The 22,654-nt window shown below is 56.0% G+C and overlaps 1 protein-coding gene across 20 annotated transcripts; it reads left to right on the top strand.

Moving 5' to 3' along the window:
- Positions 1–663: 663 nt before the first annotated feature.
- Positions 664–20,899, top strand: SLC16A5 (solute carrier family 16 member 5). Of its 20 annotated transcripts, XM_086356082.1 has the most exons (7): positions 5,041–5,123; positions 6,297–6,476; positions 9,087–9,110; positions 11,063–11,296; positions 14,451–14,594; positions 17,604–18,413; positions 19,759–20,899. In XM_086356082.1, exons 4-7 carry the CDS (start codon positions 11,098–11,100, stop codon positions 20,004–20,006), a joined length of 1,401 nt encoding a protein of 466 aa, XP_086212208.1. In that variant the 5' UTR covers positions 5,041–5,123; positions 6,297–6,476; positions 9,087–9,110; positions 11,063–11,097; the 3' UTR covers positions 20,007–20,899. The 20 variants fall into 20 exon arrangements, with proteins under 20 accessions (XP_086212190.1, XP_086212204.1, XP_086212191.1 ...); XM_086356064.1 differs by lacking the exons at positions 5,041–5,123; positions 9,087–9,110 and adding an exon at positions 664–760 and having other exon boundaries at positions 6,323–6,476; positions 11,050–11,296; XM_086356065.1 differs by lacking the exons at positions 5,041–5,123; positions 9,087–9,110 and adding an exon at positions 1,280–1,382 and having other exon boundaries at positions 6,323–6,476; positions 11,050–11,296.
- Positions 20,900–22,654: the final 1,755 nt, after the last annotated feature.

Genomic DNA, 22,654 nt, shown 5'->3' on the forward strand with positions numbered 1-22,654 from the left:
TGGGATACGAATGTGCAGAACAGAGCCTGCCAGGGTGCTGGCAGAGTGTCCTGTGAACTCAAAGCCGGCACGGCCTTCCAGTGCAGCCCTGAAAAGTGAGATGCCTTTTTTTTTTTTTGGCTGCACCACGGGGCATGTGGGATCTTAGTTCCCTGACTAGGGATCAAACCCAGGCCCCCTGCGTTGGAAGCAGAGAGTCTTAACCACTGGGCAGACAAGGAAGTCCCCAAAGTGGGGAGGGTTTTGGAAGATGATTCTGCCATTTCAGGCAGAGAGGCTGAGGAGACAGAGCTGTCAAGGCTCAGTGTGTGAGCTGTGTGGGCCTGAAGGGGCCCCAGCTTCAGGAAGAGATAAGACATCTGAGCAAGACCTCAAAGGGAAGAGGCAGTAGAATTAAGCTCAGCTGGATATGAAGATGAAACCCAAGGGGAGGGAAGGAGGCCCTGCATGGGATGGAGTCAGAGAACAGAGGAAGGGCCTGGTCTGAAGAGGAAGCTGCTGTGGGCAGTGTAGGGACAGGCTCAGTTCCGGTGACAGTGAGAAAATCTCAAGGAGAACGGCTGGATATGAAGATGAAACCCAAGGGGAGGGAAGGAGGCCCTGCATGGGATGGAGTCAGAGAACAGAGGAAGGGCCTGGTCTGAAGAGGAAGCTGCTGTGGGCAGTGTAGGGACAGGCTCAGTTCCGGTGACAGTGAGAAAATCTCAAGGAGAACGGCTTGGAGCTCCAGAGACGGGGTGGCATGGAGGAGAGACTCTGGGTAAGAAAGGCAAAAGGAGGACTTCCCCGGTGGTGCAGGGGTTAAGACTCTGGGTCCCCATTGCAGGGGGCACAAGTTCAATCCCTGGTCAGGGAAGTTCCATCTGCCTTGCAGTGCAGCCAAAAAAAAAAGAGAGAGAGAGAAGGAGAAAGCTGGAGAAGAGAGGACTCAGAGTGAGGGGGCTGGAGTGGAGGGGAGGCCGGGGTACTAGGTACCCCAACAGTAGGTCTCCAGCTATGGTCAGTCCTGGGAGAGACTTGGCCCCTCAGATTTAAGTTTAGGAGGATCTTTGGGGGAAATAGCGAGCTGGGTGGCATGGCACAGGCCTCTGGGGCCAACTGACAAGTTGATACAGGCCCTGGCAGAGGAGGGCAAGCAGGCAGAGGAGGGTGACAGGCAGAAGGTAGAAAAGGGACAGAGCTGGTGGAGTAGGGGAGGGGCCTGCGAACAGGAAGGTGCCCAGGGGCCCAGTGCCAGCAGCGCCCAGAAGAGCCTGATGGACTGTTCCCACTAACCCAGCAGAGGGCACTCTGTCCATGCCAAGGGCACCGCAGGGTCACGGGCACAGGCCAAGACCCGGAGAGAGGGGCAGAGGGACCAGCACCCATCCTGGAGCTTCCTAGTAAGTAAAATATTTTAGGGACTTCCCTGGTGGTCCAGTGGTTAAGACTCCCAAAGCAGGGGACATGGGTTTGATACCTGGTTGGAGAACTAAGATCCCCCGTGGTGCATAGTGTGGCCTTATATATACATTTTTTTTAAATGATAATATATATATATATATATATATATATAAAATATATATATCTATTTTTTAAAGGATCCCAAGATCCTGGAATGAGGGACTGACTTGGGGTGGGAAATACTCCATTCCTTCACCAAGCCAGTAAGGTAGTATCTGAACAGTACTTAGAACCTCCTCCATACATGGTGACCCTTATTGTTATATTCTATGCTACACCCTGTGTTAAGGGCTGGGGCAACGTTGATCAACTGGGCAAGAAAGTTCCCTAAGGCTCAGGGAACTTAGTGTGGGAGACACACAACACTCAGCAGGATTAGGGCCTCAGCATGGGAGGTCTGGGAGGCCTTCCTGGAGGAGGGGGCTTCTAAGCTGACATGTGCAAGTCAACCAAGGGCTGACCATGTTTTCTGTTATTTGAAAAAAAAGGTCATCAGGACAGAGTGTTTCAGGGAACGGAACAACTGGGCAGATGCAAAGGTCTCAGGAGGGGTTGGCAGATCTGCATCAGAACATGGTGGTTGTTATTCTTAGTGATGTGTGGCAATTGCGTTATTCAATGCTAATTGTTTAGTCACTAAGTTGTGTCCGCCTCTTTGTGGCCCCATAGACTGTAGCCCGCCAGGCTTTTCTGTCCATGGGATCTTCTGTCAGGATCCAACCCACGTCTCTTGCACTAGCAGGCGGATTCTTTACCATTGAGCCACTAGGGAACCCAACTACTGACTACTTAGAATTAATTCCTAAAGGTTTATGACTTTGAGCAGCTGCCTCCCTCTCTCTTTGAGCAGATGCCTCAGTTTGCTTCTCTGAGTCCCTGGTCGCCCACTCCTCATTTTAGAGCTGTGATATGCTCTAACAAAACCGGGCTGCTGACCAGGCTGCACCCTCGGACCAATCCTTGGGTCAGAGTCACAGAGGAAGGCTGCAGGGATGACCTGTGGGAGTCACAGACCCTAGTTCTGAGCTCTGCAGCCACAGTGACTATGCCCCAACCTGGTGGGAGCTTTATTCTGAAGAAGTACCCAGAGTCTGGGATGGTGGAGGGGGTTTGCCCACAGCTCTCTGAGTCTCATCTTGTTGAGCAGAGGTTGAAGATTAGCATGAGGCTCCCCAGAGGACAGTGGGGTCCTGGGAAACCTAGTTTGATTTTTCCAGAGAGGGTAAGAGTCTCCAGCAAGTCCCTGGGCACTGAGTCCCTGGGTAGGGCCAGAGTACCCACAAATGGGGTGGAGGGCTACACACAGACTGTTCTGAGTACCCAGGGCAGGTATAGTCAAGTTCCAGGTTTCGAGTGAGATTCCTGGGACAGGGTCCCAAGTGAGAGTCCTCGACTTTGTGCAGAAAACAAGCCATAGTAAAGCGGAAGCGAGCTTATTTAGAGAAATACACGTTCCATAGACAGAGGTCCCTCTCAGAAGGTGAGAGTGGTTCTGGTGTATGGGTTGTTCATTTTTATAGGTTGGTGATTTCTAACAGATAGGAGGATTATTCCAACTCTTTTGGGGTAGAGGCAGGGATTCCCAGGAATTGGTCCGCCACCCATTGTTTTGGTCAGCTTTGGAACTATCTTGACACCTGTGTCGTTTAGCGTATGCTAACCTGTTACAATGAGCACATAATGAGGCTCAAAGTCTATGAGAAGTTGAATCTTCCCCTATCTCGGTCCTACTAGGTTCTAAGTAGTTTTTTTGCATTCTCAACGGCTGCGTCATTTGTGTGTGTGTGCGTGTGTGTAATACTTGGAATGATTGTGCCCTGCCCCCCTCCCTTCCTGTCTCACTGCCACCCACTACTGGGCCAGGCTGAGATAAGGGGTACCCAGATGGTGTAGACCCTGGAGTGTGACCCTCTTTTGTCCCCCACACAGGACCTCTCAAAGCCCGAGACCATCCCTTTGGCACCATGGGATAAACCTTAATCCCCTCCTCCCAAGGTTTGTATCCAGGGAACCTCAGGCTAGGATGAATATTCCCCAAGTAAGAGGCAATCCCAGCACTGTGACTGTTGCCAAGAAAATGAACCACAGGCACAGATGTCTAAGATATGACTCACAACTCAATACAGTGTCTCTTACCTCACTCACCCGGAAGTTAAGCTATCCCAATGGGTGGGAAGTGGTATCTCATTGAGGCTTTGGTCTGCATTTCCCCTGATGAATAATAATGTTGAGTATTTTTTCAATGGGCTTGTTGTCCATTCGCATATCTTCTTTGGAGAAATATCTATTCATATATTTCACCCATTTTTAATGGAATTATTTGTCTTTTTACTGTTTGTAAAAAGTATTTGTAAAAATTGTTTGGCTTTTTACGGTTGAGTTGTGAGAGTTCTTTATACATTCTCAATGCAGGTCCCTTATCAAATATATGATTTGCAAATATTTTCCCCCATTCTGAGAGTTATCTCTTCACTTTCCTGATGGTGTCCTTTAGAGCACAAAGGTTTTTAGTTTGGGGGCTGCACCACGCAGCATGCGGGGATCTTAGTTCCTTGACCAGGGATCGAACCCATGGCTCGTACAGTGGAAGCACAGAGTCTTAGACCATCAGGGAAGTCCAAACGTTTTTAATTTTTATGCCATCCAATTTATGTGGATTTTTTTCCCCCTCGCCACTTGTGCTTTTGGTGTAGTGTCGAAAAGAACCCGTCGCCTGATCCAAGGCCACGAAGAGTTACTGCTGTGCTTCCTTCTAAGAATTTTTATAGTTTTAGTGTTGTGTTTTGTTTTTTAAACGGTATGAGGTAGCAATCCAACCACATTCTTTTACATGCAGCTATCTAGCACTGTTTGCTGAAAAGACTATTCTTCCTACCCTATACTGTCTCAGCACCCTGACGGAAAATTAATTGACTGTAAGTGTAAGGGCTTATTCTCAATTCTATTTCACTGATCTATACGTCTACCCAGTAGTAGCATCTTGATTCCTGTAGGTTTGCACTAACTATACATTTTAAACAATACATATCACGGCTTGGCTAGGTGGGAGAGAAGCGCGAGCAGAGGAGGTGGGGGCCCTCTGACCCGCTCCCAGGGCTGAGGGGGTCCACCCTCTTCTCTGCTCCTCAACAGCTGCCTGCCCGGCCTCCCCTGGATGTGGCCTCCAATGCTCTAGGTTTTCACTGGGAGGAAGCTAGAGCCTCCCAAGAAGGAACCCCGCACCCTGGCCGCCCACGCGACTGCCGCTGGGAGGTGCCGTCTCTTACCCCAAGTTTTCTGCCTTCCATTCCTGGGGCCCTGGAATCAAAGCGGGAAAATCAAGAAGCTGGATAGTGAGCAAGTGGGCTACACCAATTACTTGTTAATTACATACCAATGGGCCCGTAGGCGCCGGGAGCCGGGCCGGGGCTGCTGGAGTGGTCCGAACCACTCGGAGGAGGGGGCGAGGTTGCAAGCAAGGGTGCCTGCCCGCGCCTCCCCGCTCCCCCGGGCCTGGTCCCGAGGCCTCCAGCCCGGCTCCAGGAGACGCGGAGGTGGTCCCGCCCACCCGCGCCCTGCGCCCGCCCCTCGGTCCCCGCTGCCGCCCGGCGTCCTGCCGCCTCCTCCGCGGGCGGGCTGGGCCGCAGGAAGCCGCACTGGGCGGGAGTGGAGCCGCCCCTCCGCGGGGCCCGTGCGAGCCGGTGAGCAGGCTCCCCGGGCCCCCCCACGGCCCCTGAGGTGCCTTCCCTCGCTGGGGTCCCCGTGGGCGCCGTCGCGGACCCGCCCGGCCGGGGACCTCCGGGGCCCTTTCCCAGCCGGTTGGGGGTGAGGATCCAGAAAAGCTCCTTGTCCGCGTTCCGCGGGCCGCTCCAGCCTGGAATGGCTGGGGACCCCCACGGCCTGGTGGGTGAGGGGACAGGCACCACCCAAGGCCTGGGCTGAAACCTCCACGGGGGACGCCGCCTGGACGTCCCAGAAGCCCCACCCAGAGGAGATCCGCCGTGAGGGGGAGGGTGGGAAGCAAGCCCTGTGGAAACTGATCCGGACGGCAGGGAATGTGCCAGGGTGGCAAGAGGTCATGAGGTTTCTGCTGCCTCGCCCATCCCCCTTGCAGGCCGTGGGCAGCCGGGGCCCCTGTCTGGATGGTGGGGGCACCTCTGGAGGCAGAGAAGGGAGGAGGGTGACCGGCTCCAGCTGGCCCACCTCTGGAACCGCCTTCTTCCTTCCCCGGCTCCTGCCAGGTCCAGGAATTTGAGGGCTTGTCCACCCCAAGCTCAGGCTGGCTCGCGCTGCTCCCCTCTCCGGCAGGAATCTCACTCCTGTCTGTCCTCTGCCCTGGGCTTCAGGCCTGGCATCCTGCCTGGTGTGGAGCCTGGGGAGGGAGGGGGTCTCCAGGGTCTGGCCATCCTTCCGCTGTTGGTAAAGCTGATGGTTCCTTGTTTTCCTCTCACCAGCTCTTCTGCCAGGAGAAGAGAGCAGAGGTCCAGGGGGAGGCCCTTGCACACCAGGACCCTAACCCCAGACCCCTGCGTGAGAGCATCACTGCCCTTTTTTGCTTGTATCTGCTAGCTCGGAGGCAAGGGCGGGGGTGGATTCTGAGGGCATGGCCAGTCTCCTGGCATAAGATGGGAAGCCCTAAAAAACAGACCGGGCAGTGTGTGTCATGGGAGAAGGACAGGACATGTCATCTAAACTTCCGTCCACACAGCCAGCTTTGGGTCACCTGGGCATGAAGACGGTCGTTCTCTCTGGGCAGCAGGTCCCTGAGGACTGAGGTCAGCAGCTCCCGTGGCAAGCTGCTCACCTCCAGTCCCGGAAAGTGAGAGTGAAGCGTCTCCAGCCCTGTCTCCTTCCTTGCCCCAACTGTATGCCAGGGGGTGATCATGACTCCTGGTTCCAGGTACAAAGGGAAGACGCCTTCTCTGCCGGGGCAGAGGTGGAACCAGAGCCCACACAGCCGCTCTGTTCCGCTTGAGTCTTCTGGAATGGACCTGCCTGCCTGGAAACCAGCTCACCCTTGTTCCTGGGCTTGCCTGCCCCCCCGGGGAACACAGGTGAGTCACACTGATATTACCTTTTGTGCTCAGGTGGAGGCTGGGTGGGCAGCTGTGAATAGGTCCCTCCCTGTTCATAGTGTAGAAGTGGGAGGAGAAATGCAAGTGACAGCGATAAGCACGGAAGGATCCACTCCAGTTTGGTGTGAAAACTACTATTAAGGAGAAAAGAACAGGAAAGGGCCTTAGAGTTGGGGGTCAGCATAGCTTCCTGGAGATGCCTCTGGGGCTGATTCTTGAAGGACTGACTGGACTTCTCTCTGGCTGAGGATTTTGGAATCTCGGCAACCAAGTTCCCGAGGAGGGACCAGCTGGCTCGGGGAGGGGGTGCTGGAGGACCAACAGGAGAGAAAAGCTCTGCGTGTGACCTGGGAGTTGTCTGGGGGCTGTATGGGAGGGCACAGCCTCCTTGGCGGAGGCCGAAGTCCGCAAGCCAGCTCCTAGAGGGAGGCCAGGGTAAAGAGAGAACAAATGTGCTTAGGGTTTCCTGAGCTCTGATTGTCCCCAGAGGCCTGGAGGGAGGAGAAACGAGCTCCACTGAAAGGTTCCGAGGGAAGGTAGGTGCAGGGTGAAGGTCAGAATTCTGGACAGAGTTCACTGGAGGGGAGGCTCAGAGGAGTAATTGCTGATAAGGGCACCAGAGGCCTCTGCATGGAGGGGCAAGAGGCAAGGGCGATGGAGAGGGGACCAGAGCCGGGCAGGGGGTTGAGGGCCCCCACGTGTCTCCTCTCCCGTCTTCCTTCTCCCTGCCACCTCTGGTCAGAGACAGCCTGCTTCTCGGAAGGGGCATGGGGCTGCCGGGGGTGGGGCGCCATGGTGAGGGACCAGCTGGAGGGAAGGCTGATGACCCTTCTGGGAGGAAGGTGGAAAGTGGCAGGTCCAGGAAGACGGAGGGGCCGGGGTGTGTGGAGGAGGGGTGAGCGTTGGAGCAGGGTGGGGAAACTTGACATTCACAGGCGGGATCAGGTGGCATCTGTGGCCTTTCTACTTGCTGAGGGAACAGAAATCCTGGTAGGGGCAAGAGCCAGTTTGCTGGAGGAGGATCTGAGGTTTGCCCCCAAGCTTGGGGCTGAGCCAGGAGAATCGGGGCTGGGTGATCTCTAGGGCCAGTGTCACGTGCAGGAGCCAGGAGGGCAGGAGGTGTTCCCAGCCCACATGCAGGACTCAAGGTCACACACTCACACTCACGCACACACTCACTCTCCCAGGCTAGGATGAATGGGATACTCACCGTGGCAGGGCCCCTGGGGGTCCTCTGGGGAGGGAAGAGGCCTGTGCTGGAGAAGGGCTAGGGGTTGGAGCCGAGGAAGGAGGCAGTTAGGCTGGATCCAGCTTGGGTGCTGTGTTGAAGCTCCAGGGCCTGGGGGGAAGGTGTGGGGTGCCAGGCTGGGCAGGAAGAGGCGTTTTGTATTTCTGATAGTTTCCTGAGTTTCCATGGATCTTCAGGGCCTAGGGCAGAAAGAAGGGAGGCTGTGGGAACTGGAGCTCCCGGGATGGCTGGTTTCACCGAGACTGCTCTCACTGCCTGGTGGGGGTGAGGTTGGGGCCCCTGCAGGCCAGGGAGCAGGGGAAGAGGCAGGATGGAGGGGACTGGAAAAGGGCTTTGCATTTGGGGAGGGGGCTGGGCGTCGAGGCCTGGATAAGGCAGCTTCTGTGATCGGGGCAGTGACCCTGGTGGTGGCGAGGAACCAAGGTAGGACTGAGCCAAGGATGTGAGGGGGTGTGCGTTTGTCTGCACAGCATGTGGCCCTGTTTGTGTGTGTCTGTTTGTCTGGGTAACACGTGTCTGTCTGTCTCTGGACTTGCCTGAGTGTGTCTGTGGGTGTGCTTCTGCATGTGTGTGTGTCTGAGCATGTGTATCTCTGTGCATATCTGTGCCCTCCTGAACACGTGACTACGTGTGTCCGTGTGTCTCTGGGTTTTTCTGTGTGTAAGTGTGGGTCTGCGTGTAACTCTATGTGCTTGGGTGGTCCCATGTGTTTCTCTGCCTGTCTATGTGGTGTGTGTCTATGTGTCTGTGTGTGTACCTACGTAAGTGCACGTCTGTGTGTATAACTGTACCCATCTGTGTGAATGGGTATCTTTCTACTGATTCCTGTGTGACTGTGTATGCACAGGTGTTATATATGTTTGTATTTTTTGTATGTGCTTGTGCACCTTTCTACACATTCATGTGTGACTGTATGTTGTATGTGCTGTGTGTTATGTTTTCTGTGTGTTACGTGTGGTGTGTGTTATGTGTGTGAGTTGTGTGGTATGTGGTATGTGTGTTGTGTGGTATGTGTGGTGTGTGTGTGTTGTGTGTGGTATGTGTGGTATGTGTCTGTGCTGTGTGGTGTGTGTGTCTGTGCTGTGTGTGTTGTGTGTGATGTGTGTGTTGTGTATGTGGTGTGTGTGCATTGTGTGGTATGTGTGTGTGTGTGTTGTGTTGTGTGTGTGTATGTGTGATGTGTTGTGTGTGCATTGTGTGGTATATGTGGTGTGTGTATATGTGCGGTGTGTGTGTTGTGTGTGTATGTGTGGTGTGTGTGCTGTGTGCGTGTGGTATGTGTAGTGTGTGTGTTGTATGTGATGTGTGCTGTGTGTGTGGTATGTGTAATGTGTGTATAGTGTCTGTGTGTATGTGTGCTGTGTGTGGTATGTGTTGTGTGTGGTATGTGTGTGTGGGGTGTGTGTGTGATATGTGTTGTGTGGTGTATGTGTTTGGTGTGTTTGGTGTGTTTTGTGTATGTGTTGTGCGGTGTGCTCAGAGAAGCCCCTGCGGGGACAGGCCTCTCTTCTGTGTGACTGTGGGGCGTGTGTTGTATGGTATGTGTGTTGTGTGTGTGTGGTGTGTGGTATGTGCTGTGTGTATGTGTTGTTTGTGTGGTATGTGCTGTGTGTGGTATGTGTGGTGTATGTGGGGTGTGTGTGTTGTATATGTGCTGTGTGTGGTGTGTGTATGTGTGTGTGTGGTGTGTGTGATGTGTGTGTGTGGTGTGTGGTATGTGGTGTGTATTTTGTGTGTGGTGTGTTTTGTGGTGTGTGTGGTGTGTGTATGTGTGGTATGTGGTGTGTGTGGCGTGTGTGTGCATGCTGTGTGTGTGCTGTATGTGGTATGTGGTGTGTGTACATGTATGAGTGGGGTGTGTGTGGTGTGTTGTGTGGTATGTGGGGTGTGTATGTGTGCTATATATGTGTGTATGTGTGTGGTGTGTGTATGTGTGCTGTATGTGTGTGGTGTGGTGTGTGTATGTGTGCTGTGTGTGTGCTGTGTGGCATGTAGTGTGTGTGGTGTGTGTATGTGTGCTGGGTGTGTGGTGTGTGTATGTGTGTGGTGTGTGTGGTGTGTTGTGTGGTATGTGGGGTGTGTATGTTTGCTGTGTGTGTGTGGTGTGTGTATGTGTGCTATATGTGTGTGGTGTGGTATGTCTGTGTGTGTGTGTGTGTGGTGTGTGTGTGTGTGTGTGTAGTGTATGTGTGTGGTGTGGTGTGTGTGTGTGGTGTGTGTATGTGTGCTGGGTGTGTGGTGTGTGTATGTGTGCTGGGTGTGTGGTGTGTGTATGTGTGCTGTATGTGTGTGGTGTGGTATGTCTGTGTGTGTGTGGTGTGTGTGTGTGTGTAGTGTATGTGTGTGGTGTGGTGTGTGTGTGTGTGGTGTGTGGTGTGTGTATGTGTGCTGAGTGTGTGGTGTGTGTGTGTGGTGTGTGTATGTGTGCTATATGTGTGTGGTGTGGTATGTCTGTGTGTGTGTGGTGTGTGTGTGTGTGTAGTGTATGTGTGTGGTGTGGTGTGTGTGTGTGTGGTGTGTGGTGTGTGTATGTGTGCTGAGTGTGTGGTGTGTGTGTGTGGTGTGTGTATGTGTGCTGGGTGTGTGGTGTGTGTATGTGTGCTGTATGTGTGTGGTGTGGTATGTCTGTGTGTGTGTGTGTGGTGTGCTCAGAGAAGCCCGCGCAGCCACAGGCCTCTCCTCTGTGGGACGGTGTGCGGCCTCTTGGCGGTGAGCGCCGTGACACGAGCGCCGCAGGGAGACGGGCTCCGCGCTCTGACGCTGCAGTGTGGCGCGCTTTGTGCAGCGGCTGCCCGCTCAGCGGCCCTCACCCGCTGGCTCCCCGGCCGTCACCGCAGCTCTGACAGGGAGCCTGGCTGTGCCTGGGGCTCTGGAAGCAGGAAGGCTGGTCGGGACGTTTGGTGAGGTGTCACTGTGCGCCTGTGGCACCAGGACTGAGCAGCTCCAGACGGCTGCTCCATCTACCGGCAGTTCTGGCGCGCTCATGGGCACGCGGCCACGGCTGGGCCGGGCAGTCCCACCTGCTGACCCCGGGATGATGGCACAGCTAGAAAGCGTTCGGCCCACCTGCCCGGGCCCACAGTGGTTCACCTGCTGGCCCTCCTGTCCCTCCTGCCAGGCTGGCTCTGAGAAGTAGGGGAAAGGCGATGCCAAGGCCAGTACGTGGGCCTCTGGCCACCTCCCAGGGGGCGGCGTCCCTCTGCTGTACCCTGTGCCGGGCGAGAGGAAAGGACGGGTCCAGCCGCCCAGCGGTGGCAGCAGGGGCCAGGGCCAGCCGGCAGCTCCCTTCTGTCCCTTCCTCAGGCGACCCGGGCAGCGGTTAGGCTGTGGCCGCAGCATTCGTAGCTGAGGATGTCCCAGGCCTTGGAGCGCTCCGAGGGCTGCTGGGCCTGGGTGGTGCTGCTGGCCTCCGTGGTGACGCAGGGCCTCACCCTGGGCTTCCCCACATGCATCGGCATCTTCTTCACCGAACTGCAGCGTGAGTTCCAGGCCAGCAACAGCGAGACTTCCTGGTTCCCCTCCATCCTGACAGCCATGCTCCACGCAGGGGGTGAGCAGGGTGGGGAGGGACCGGGCGTGGGCTGGGGTGCGGGGAGGGATGAGAAGGAGCTCGGGAGGAAGAGAGGAAGCCACAACCTCTCCGGCCTCCTGGGTCCCTCTCTCTGGGGCCACAGGTTTCGCCTGGTGCTGTGAATTCCTGGGATGTCATCTTGATTTCAGCAGGGCCAGTTCCCCTGCCCAGGATCCTGTGGGGCTAGGCTGAGCTGGACTGGGCTGGGGATGGGCACAGGGCAGGGAGGCCCCCAAGATGTAAAGCCAGTCCTCCTGATGAGCATGGGAGGATCGAGCCAGACCATAAGAGTGCAGGGGCATACGCCACAGAACAGCGAGGCTTCCTGTGGGGTGATCTCTCAGAAGCTCAGTTTTTCCCTCTGCCATTTGGGGAAAACAGCCAGCAGCCCCAGGCTGCCCACCTCCCACACAAGGTTGCAGAGAAGATCACAGAGTCCTGCCAGGTCTGAGAGCTTGGGCAATAGAAATAGCCCTCATCAGGGCTTCAGGACAGGAATCGGGGGGCTGGAGAAGGACCCCAGGAGCAAGAGGGGGGCAGAGCAAGAACCCCATCTCTCACCAGGAAGCAGAGGGCTGCGGAGATGGAGGGTAGCCCCCTCAGTTCCTGGTTGGCTTCTCCAGTGATGGAAGGGCTCACCTTGACCCCAGGGAAAGAGAAGGGGCCCGGGTGGGTTCTCCACAATAGCCTTGGGCTCGCAGGCCTGCCCCCCCACTCCTGCGAGCTCTCCAGGGAGACTCCATGGGCAGTGACCTCTTGGTGGGGGCTCGACTTGACAGCCCGCCGGGCTCTCCTCACCCCTGTTTGCCTGTCTCAGGTGATCCATCTCCCCACCCTCCACTGGCACTGGGAGGGAAGTCAGACTGGGATAAGAGCCACCTTCACTGACATGACCCCTGAGCCTGCTGCTTGGGGCATGGGCTCGGGGCAAGGAGCAAGGCCAGGCCTGGCTCAGACCGCACAACCTTTCAGCCAACAAGCATGGGCAGTAGTGTGAATCTCAGATGGTTCCTTTTCTGCAACCGGAGAGGGGTCTGGGCCAGGGACTAGGAACCGGGCATTCAGTGGGGACCCCGCTCCCCAGCCAGCTTTAGACTCACACCCAGGAGGCATGCCAACATTCTCGTCAGCCCAGGACTCCTATAGGTCTTTCTTACATACACACACACACACCTTTAGTCCATGCTCATTCAGAGTATTATGGAAATTTTTAACTTGAAAGTATCCTTGATCCTAAGTACTCCCCAAACCCACACATTTTAGAGATGAAGACAAGCCGGCACGGAGTATCCAAGGCCTTACCTGTGCTGTAGAGTGAGTTTGGGGAAGAAACTGTGCCCATGCAGAGGGAACATTTGCCTCCCAGTGCCCCACCCCAGCACCCTCTGCTATATCAGCTAAGTTGGCACATGTCCCAGCCCCCGCCCCACACACGATGACTCAGGGCTTTCCCCAATGTCACCTTTCCAAAGTCAGGTCAAAGTTTGGGGGTGGGAAGGATGTGTGGGTCAGCGGTCATGTCCATTTCAAAGCCTCGCCTCTCCCTCTGTGGCTGCCTCTCCTTGATTACCTCTGAGGATGGGCTGCTCACTTCCTCTGTTACTCTCATACTCAGACTGGCTCACACCCACACACCCTCTCTCCACACCAAGCACCCAAACTCACATTGTGTGTGCACACCCACTTTCTCTGTCCCTTTGGCTGCGCTCTGGGAGAGTTAACTCTGGAGAAACTCTACAGTGTGTATTTGGGAGGGCGGGTAGGGTGGGGCGGGGCAAGGTATTTGGCGAATGGGGCCCTCTGAGGTGTCAAGGAGCAGCCTGCCAGGACTGGCTCACTTCTACTCTGGGTCTGCACTGATGAGAAAGCAGCTCAGGGTAGAGGTGGGGGAGGACAGGCCCTCTCCTCCAGAAGCCAAATATCTAGTGATGCAAGACTTTGGTGGTGGCTGGAGGGAATGGGGGAGGGGAGAAGGTACTCCACATACTTTTCTCCAGAGGCTGGAGCAAGGGGGTGCAGGGTAGCCCAAGGCCCCTGGTTGCCCACCCTGAACAGGTTGAAGGATGGTGGGAGGGCTGCAGCCAGTCCTCCTGAGGATGGGGGAGAGGGGGACAGGGAGTGGAGGTGCTCACCGTGATGTAGCCGCCCTGGGACTGTGGTCCATTGAGGCCGACCCCTGCGAGGGGCATCCACCCAGGTCACGATTTCACCCAGATGGATGCGGCCTTCGGTCAGTGCAGTGAAGGGCCTTAGTCTGTACCTCTGGGGATCCTGGTCAGGGTCAAACTGAATATTTGCAGCACCTCACCTCACAGCTGCTCAGACATCACCCAGCCTGACCCCTCAGCCTCTGCAGGGGGAAACCAAGGCCTGGAGAGGGACTGGCCTTGCTCGGCCTGTAGCCAGTCTTTAGCAGGGTGGGGATCAGAACCCAGGCGTGTGTGTTCCAGGGCTTCTGCTTTGTGCCTTTTTTTTTTTTAATTGAGGGCTTCCCTGGGTGGTTCAGTGGTAAAAAATCCGCCTGCCAATGCAGGAGACGCAGCAGATTCAGGTTCAGTCCCTGGGTCAGGAAGATGCCCTGGAGGAGGAAATGTTAGCCCACTCTAGTACTCTTGCCTGGAAAATCCCATGGACAGAGGAGCCTGGTGGGCTACAGTTCATAGGTTGCAAAGAGTCAGACACGACCGAGTGACAGCACGCATGCATTTATTATTTACTTTTGGCTGTGCTGTCTTTGTTGCTCTGCAGGCTTTTCTCTAGTTGTAGTGAGTGGGGGCTCCTCTCTGGCGTCTGTGTGCGGGCTTCTCAACGCGGTGGCTTCTCTTGTCGCGGAGCGCAGGCTCCGGGGTACAGTGGCTTTGGTGGTTGAGGCTCCCGGGCTGTAGAGCACAGGTTCATTGCTCTGCAGTTGTGGTGCACGGGCTTCATTGCTCCACGGCACGTGGGATCTTCCTGGATCAGGGATCGAACCCGTGTCTCCTGCATTGGCAGGTGGATTCCTTACCACTGAGCCCCCCAGGGAAGCCTTTAAGCCACCTGCTAGTTGCTCCTGGAACCCCCTCCCAAGCCCATTCTCTCCCTCCCTCTGACCTCGTCATTCAGCTGTCACCTGCTGCCTGCCTCCTCCCCACAGGCCCCCTGTGTAGTATCCTGGTGGGACGCTTTGGCTGCAGAGCAACGATGATGCTGGGCGGCGTGCTGGCCAGCCTGGGCATGGTGGCCGGCTCCTTTTGCCGCACCCTCGGCCAGCTCTACCTCACGGCAGGATTCATCACAGGTGACTGTCATTTCATTTTGAGAGTTACTGGGTAGGTACTGGGTACGAGACTGAAAAGGGCCAGGCGTGGTAAACAGGGCAGGCGAAGCTCTGAATCTCCTGGGGCTGCTCACAGCCACTCGAGGCAGAGGAACAATGAACAGATAAGTAACGAGGGTCAATCCTGACAAGTGCCCGAGAAGACAGGACAGCTGATGCCATGGTGTCCTCGTTCGGGTGGGGTTGGGCAGAGATTAGACAAGTAAAGAGGTGGAATAACTAAATCAGCCAGTGTAAAAGACACAGCAGGGTTGGGGGAGGTTGCTGCTTTTTTTTTCGGCTGTGCCTGAGGCTTGTCGGATCTCGCTTACCGGACCAGGGATGGAACCTGTGCCCCCTGCAATGGAAGCATGGAGTCTTAACTCTGACCACTAGGGAAGCCCCAGCTTGCTGCTTTCAGCAGAGCTGTCAGGGAAGGCTTTGCAGAGAAGGTGACATTTGGCCAGAAGGAGGGGAGGCATCTGCCACCAGGCACCCGGGGAAGAACATTCCAGAAGGAGCGGCAAGACCAAAGGCCCAGGAATGCTCTTGGAGCACTGAGGACGCGGATAGGGTAGAAGTGAAAGGGTCCCACTTTTTGCGACTTCAAGGACTGAATAGCCTATGAAATTCTCCAGGCCAGAATACTGGAGTGGGTAGCCGTCCCCTTCTCTAGCGGATCTTTCCAACCCAGGGATCGGACCCAGGTCTCCCACATTGCAGGTGGATTCTTTACCAGCTGAGCCACCAGGGAAGCCCAATAGGGTAGAAGCCCGTGAACAAAGATCAAGGAGGTGGGGGGCGGGGGCGGCGTGGCTGCAGGGGAGCAGGCCAGATAGGGTTTAGTTCCTCAAAGGCTTTGTAGTGAGATGGAAAGCCCTGCGAGGGGTTTGGGCAGAGAGACGTCATCCAGCCACAATTTGTGAAGAACTAGGTACTACCCTGGGGGCTTCCCAGGTAGTCCTGGTGGTAAAGAACCTGCCTGTCAGTGCAGAAGATGTTAAGAGATGTGGATTCGATCCCTGGGTGGGGAAGATGCCCTGGAGGAGAGCACGGCAACCCACTCCAGTATTCTCACCTGGAGAATCCCATGGACAGAGGAGTCTGGTGGGCTACAGTCCATAGGGTCCCAAAGAGTCGGACACGACTGAAGCAACTTAGCAAGCATGCATGCAGGCAGTACCCTAGCTGTGGTGTTGTGAGCACACCACAGGGGGCTAGGCTGGGAGCAAAGAACAGGTAGGGGAATGGTCATCACCCAGCCAGGAGCCAGCTACAACCTTAAACCAGGGTGGTATGATGGAGGCAATGGGAAGGGGTCTCGTTCAGCATTGCAGGTGAGGTACAGAGACGGACACCAGGGTGACCCAAGAGCCAAGGGTGGAGTGGCCGCTAACTACGATGGGGACACTAGGGGAAAAGCAGGTTCAAGGGCGGGTGGGAAGCTCAGGTTTGGACATACCTGGTCTGGCCCTGAGCTGGAGTGGCCAGCTGGGGAGTCCTGAGAGCCCTGGGATTCAGGTCTTGAGAGGAGGTTATCATCTGCTGTCACTAAGGGAACGAGGGAGGAGGGATGACAAGGACTGGGGTCTGGGGCCCAGGACATGGATACTCCAGTGGTTTGCGGCCTGGGCAGGAAGAAGTGACAGAGAGGTAGAAGGAGAACCAGGAGAGTGGTTTCTTGACAAAGGAAGTGAGGAAAGTGCTCGAGGAGGAGGAGGAGGGAGGGACCACCGTGAAGCCACTGATGGATCAGATTGAGCAGGCGTCAGACTCCATCTGCGGCTTTGTAATGTGGAGGGCGGCAGCCTTGAGAATTCTGGAGCAGAGGTAAGAATGAAAGTCTGATTTGTTCAAAAGAGAACAACAGGGGAGTTGCCGGGTGGCCTAGGACGATTCTGGGCTTTCACTGCCATGGCCCGAGTTGGTTGGGAAACTGCAATCCCACAAGCCATGCAATATGGCCGAAAAAAAAAAAGAACAGGAAGGAGGAAATTGAAAACAGTGGAGATAGGATTTCCAAGAAATTTTTATATAAGGGAGCAGAGACATGGGTCGTTATCCAGAAGAGACTGGGGTCAAGAGAGAGTTTTGTTTTCACAGGAGAAATCACAGTGGAGGAGAACGATCTATTAATAGTAAAGAGAAAATGGATGTGGCTGGGAGAGGGAAGTTGCTGGAGGGACGTGCCTTGAGCAGACAGGGTGCAGGGAGGAAGTGGAGGGTTGTCCTTGTCTGGGAGCACAGACTGTCCATTGCCACCGATGGGAAGGAATGTTGGTCAGCTGGGAGTGATGGGAGAGGGGTTGGGGTGCACAGAGGAAGGCTTGGGGGGTCACCTAAGAGTGAGGGAGACTAGACGGTCGATGGAACTGCAGCGGCACCGTGGGAGGCCCGAGAGCCACTCTGAGGCGGGTGGTCGGGGCGCGGTGGTGAGCTTTCCTGTACATTCAGCTGTGCACAGAGTAGGTGAGGGCAGTGGCATTTGAGCTGTTAGGAGAGCAACTCTGGGGGAAGGGTATTCAGGCAGACAGAATGGCACCTGCACATGTCCAGTAAGTGGGAGCTTGGTGTCCAGAGGAAGAGAAAGAAACCAATGGGGCTTTATGTGGTGAGTGGCCTGAGATGGCACCCAGAGGTGGCCAGAGGCCAGACCGTGTAGAGCCTTCCAGGGCATAGTAAATACTTTGGCTTTTTTCCTCCGTGTGAAGGGAAATCTCTGGAAGGTGTTAAGCAGGGAAGAGACTTCACCCGATTTAGGTGTTTGAACATCCCCTGGTGCCTTGCCCGTGGGAACAGGTGTGCCCCCCTGGCAGCCTTGGGAGTGGAGATGCTTCCAGGGAGGTGGTGCGGTGGGCTGATTCCATCTGAAACCCCTGGGCGCCTAGAAGTGGGTCTGGGCTGGAGCGGAAGGAAGACAGACCCGGGACGTGACCCCAGGGTCCCCACCCCGGGTGCGCCCTGGAGCTGGTTCCCCCTCTCCCTCTGCAGGCCTGGGCATGTGTTTCAGCTTCCAGTCGAGCATCACCGTGCTGGGACTGTACTTCACCCGCTGGCAGGTGCTGGCCAACGCCCTGGCCTCAGCGGGTGTCTCCCTAGGCATCACGCTCTGGCCGCTGCTCTCCCGTTACCTCCTGGAGGACCTGGGCTGGCGAGGCACCTTCCTCATCTTCGGCGGGGTCCTTCTCCACTGCTGTGTCTGCGGGGCCGTCGTGAGGCCCGTGCCTGCCAGCGTGACCCCGGAGGCCAGAGAAGGCCTCCCCTCGCCTTCCAAGAGACCCTCGCGAGGCTGCCCGGCGGCATGTGGCCGGGCCATCCGGCGCCACCTGGCCTTTGACGTCCTGCGGGACAACGTGGGCTACCGCGTATACACACTGGGGGTCGTCTGGATGATCCTGGGTTTCCCGCTGCCCCACGTCTTCCTGGTCCCGTACGCCATTCGGCACGGCATGGACGAACAAAAGGCAGCCCTGCTCATCTCTGTCATCGGCTTTAGCAACATCTTCCTGCGGCCCATGGCTGGGCTGGTGGCGGGCCGCCGGGAGTTTGCAGGCCACCGCAAGTATCTGTTCAGCCTGGCGGCCCTGCTCAACGGGCTCACCAACCTGGTGTGCGTGGCATCGGCCGACTTCCGGGTGCTGGTGGGCTACTGCCTGGCATACAGCGTGTCCATGAGCGGCATCGGTGCCCTGCTTTTCCAGGTCCTCATGGACATCGTCCCCATGGACCGGTTCTCCAGCGCCCTGGGGCTCTTCACTGTCCTGGAGAGCATCTCCATCCTCATCTCCCCACCGCTGGCTGGTGAGGCCCTGGGAAGAGAGGGCAGGCAGGGGGTGGCCTGGGTGGGGTGTGTGCATGCCAGGTCGCTTCAGTCGTGTCTGACTCTTTGCGACTGCGTGGACTGAAGCCCGCCAGGCCCCTCTGTCCGTGGGATTTTCCCAGCAAGAATACTGGAGTGGGTTGCTATGCCCTTCTCCAGGGGATTTTCCCAACCCAGGGATTAAACACTGGTCTCCCGCATTGCGGGCAGATTCTTTACTATCTGAGCCACCAGGGAAGCCCCTATTTGTGATTTTCTCAGTCACCTCGGGGGACTGGCCACAGCCTGTTCCCCAGCTGGCGATTATGGTATAAACAGTCAAAAATAAGGCTTTCGGTACCAGACCTACCTCAGTTCTTTGTCTTTCCTTCTGTGCCTCTGTTCTCTTATCAGCAAAGTGGGGATGACAGTAGAATCTACCTCATAGGCTTGTTTGTGGGGATCACAGGTCATACAGCAAAGAGGTCTGTAGAGAGCCTGGCATGTGGTAGAAGCCATGTACATGTCGTGTCTACTGGTAACATCCTACTCCTCCAACTTGCTGCCTGAGGGCCCTGGGCAAGTCATGTTCCTTCTGTGAGCCACAGTGTCATCTGCAAAAACGCAGATGAGAACACCCGCTGTAACTGTCCCTCCCCCTGTGCCAGTCACCGGGTGGGCAGGGCTGAGCACGGAGCACTGGTCCCCACCACTCAGGGCTCAGCCTCTGGTGGAAGAGTCGAGGATTGGGGCAAAGAGGCACCTTTGCGATCATGGTGGTGATTTTGTGCTGGAAGGGAAGCAAACAGATATGGAAGCAGAGACCCACTGGAATGGCCGTGCTGGAAGCTGAGTGTGTAACATTCAGAGTAAAGCGGGGGGGCGTGGAGCCTGTGGTGCTGGGGGTGGGGTGGACAGCTGACAGCATGCTTATCACAGTCAGCTGACGGGGACTCCTCCCCGCCTCCGAATGTGGCACTGGGAGTCCCAGTTTTCAAGGAAGTTCTCCAGGGTTGACGAGCAGGGAGAGCTGACGAGGGTCCAGGGCATGGCTGAGCAGATATCCCAGACGCCACTGGGCCTCGAGTCCTTGGCCGCCTGCCACTGAGGGTAAAGGAGCCATGCCCTGAAGTGCTCTTCCGGCCCGAGGACTGGCTGCCCGGGCCAGGGCTGGTTTGCTTCTCTTTCCTTTCATTCAACAAATACCTAACGAATGCCAACAAGGTACCAGCTAGTGCTGGGGAGGCGGCTGGGACAGAACCCCTGCCCTCACAGAGCACACGGTTTAGGGGGTGCGGGGAGCCGATAGTCACGGGCAGTGACCTGACTTGCTCTCTGTGCCACCAGGACTCCTCCTGGACACCACCAACGACTTCAGCTACGTTTTCTACATGTCAAGTTTCTTCCTCATCTCGGCTGCCCTCTTCATGGGTGGCAGTTTCTGTGTCCTGGGCAAGAAGGAGCGGCAGGGCCCGTGGGCTGAGGCCAAAGGAGCTGTCCCAGAAGCTGCCCTGGAGCAGGGCCTCGCCGCAGAGGACATGGATGGTCCTGAGAAGCGGCTGCGTGTCGAGATCATGTATGTGACCAGCGTCTGAGCCCCGGGGTCACTCACCTATGTGACCAGCTTCCGAGCCCTGAAGTCAGCGAGTCCTGCCTCAGCCCAGGAAGGGGACGTCTGGCTACTTCGCCAGAGGCTGGGGTGAAGGGCTACCCAGCAGGCCTGACCTGAAGGCCATCCCGGCCCTGCAGGTTGGGACTCAACCAGGAGCTGGGACCTCAGAGGTTTGCCGCCAAACACTCAGGGTTCCTTCCAACAAGCAGAATCCAGGAGCAGGTCCTCCTAACTTTTCCCTTGGGCACCAGAGCCCAAGGTGGGTCTGAGCCCAGCTCGGGTCTGTCACGACCGGCTTGGCTCAGCTGCCTGCCTATTTGCTGCTGCTACAGCTCAAGACACTGGACCCTCAAGTCCAGCCTGGATGCCTCCCATACGATCTCTATCCATCACCCTCCAGACACTTCCAGAGAGCTGCTCGCCCCTCCTCCGAGTCCCTCCTGCTCCCCCTTCTTCCCAGGTGGCCCAGCCTGTGCCCTAAGGGCTGCCCCCAGCCCAGGTTGCCTGGCCCCATGCTGCCTGGAACCTTGGCAAGAGGGGCCTCGGGAGAGAAGGAGTTGTGACAGAGGGCCAGGCAGAGGTGTGGGCCCGGATGCAGGGCGTGGACAGATTAAATGTCGGGTGGGGGCCCTGTGCAGAGAACTGGAGGGGAGCCCCTGGCTTGGGCCCTAGAATCACAAAAGGCTGAGAGACCCCTGCCCGCTCAGGGTCTGCTCAAGGGTCTCCTCCCTCCTTGGCCCTTCCCTGCATCTCAGCTGGAAGATTAGTGTTGGGTGCGGGGAGCCAGCCATCAGATGTGGGGAGGAAGTGTTGCTGGGCAGGGCCCCAAGACCTCTGAAATGGAGCTGCTTTCGCAACAGAGGCCCTTTCACTCCCCTCTCCTGTCATTCTTTTCTCCCTGCTGTGTCAGAGGCGTCAACCCTGCAGCTAGGAGCCGGCTGGGCCACCTGCCAGGCCACCCCTGCTCCCCATTGGCCTGTGCATCCTGCCTGCAGGTCAGAGCTCCCCCTCCCACCCCCTCCCCGCCCCCCACGCCCCTGCACACACAATATTCTTTTTCCTGGTGCCTTCCCTGAAGTCATCATCACCTGAGAGCTGCCGGTTATCAGCCCAGGCTTGTCCCAACAGGGTACCAACCAAGGGAATAGAAAAACTGTTTGTTTGAATTATACACACAAAAACATTTTCTGCAGCGGGTTATAAACCCTGTGAAGTAATGAAGCTGAAAAATGGGCCTGGAGTAAGTTTGCTCCCGTCCGCCTTCAGGGCTACTCCCACCCTGGACCTTGTTTGTTGATTCAAGCTCAACCGGGTTTCAGCAAGAAAGTCTTATCAGGAGAGAACTGATTTTCTTTTTATGACCTGCTCCAGCCCTCCAGCACAAGTCCAACTGGCATGAGTAAGCACCCTTCTGAATATTGTCTTTTCCAGGACCCACGAGTGCCCCCTTATGGCAAAAAAAGGTAGTACAGAGGTGAGGCAAAGGGGTCTGAGCTGGGACGGAACCTGAATTGATGTTTGACTGCCACAATTTGCTGCCTTGACTCTGGGCACGCAGAAAACAGAGAAGGTTGGCCTAGATAAGCTAAGGTCTCTTCCAGTCTGAAAAGTCTGATCCTAAAGACCCCCACTGCCTCCCTGCACCCCATCCTGTCTGCACTTGGTCACCATCCACAGCTTGTACACTGAAGGGAGAATGCACAGCTGGGCACATTTTACCATGTCCTGCCTCCTCCATCTTAACTGAGTGGAAAAGGAGAGAGTTGGGGCTGGTGGGTGGGTGGATACTTTTTTTTTGAAGCACTACATGCGTGGCATGTGGGATCTTGAAATTCCCTGACTAGGACCAAGGACCAAACCCATGCATACCCCTTGCAATGGAAGTGCAAAGTCTTAACCACCAGGGAGGTCCCTAGATGAATCCTTTTTGGTGCTAGTAGCCACATGGCTTTGAAACATGCATCCCCTTTTAGGGCCATTCTTGAAAACTGATTTCTTTTCAAGGAAAAAAGATATTAGTAAACATTTAGGATAGAGAACTTTGACCTCCTCTGCCTGCCCTCCCCGACTCCCTACCCTGGGCAAGAGTGGCAATCATTTCTGGGCAGAATTCCTTCAACAAATATTGAGGAGCTACTGTGTGTCACGAACTGGGCAGAGAGGAGTAAGACCTGGTCACAAAACCAAGGACTTAAGAATTCTTCAGAGGTGAGGGCCTCAGAAGCCTTAATTCAGTTCAGTTCAGGCACTCAGTTGTGTCCAACTCTGCGACCCCATGGACTGCAGCACACCAGGCTTCCCTGTCCATCTCCCAATTCCTGGAGCTTACTCTAACATGTCCATTGAGTAGGTGATGCCATCCAACCATCTCATCCTCTGTCATCCCCTTCTCCTTCTACCTTCAATCTTTCTCGGCATCAGGGTCTTTTCCAAAGCCTTAGGAGGGGACAAGTAATGGAGGATGTGATGGCCCATCAGATTCCAAAACCCACACTTGGCTGATCCTGGGATTCCTCTAGAGAGGGTCTAGAGCAGTTCCTGACCAGTGTGGGGTAGAGCCCACTTCCGTCCTGTCCCTAGGTCTTTAGTGCTCTATCCAAACAGGAGCAGAGAAGCCCCCTGGCCACCTTG

This window comes from Bos grunniens, chromosome 19, assembly GCF_055505025.1.
Source record: "Bos grunniens cultivar Pamir isolate PY7600 chromosome 19, Bosgru_T2T1.0, whole genome shotgun sequence".
NCBI classification, from domain to species: domain Eukaryota; kingdom Metazoa; phylum Chordata; class Mammalia; order Artiodactyla; family Bovidae; genus Bos; species Bos grunniens.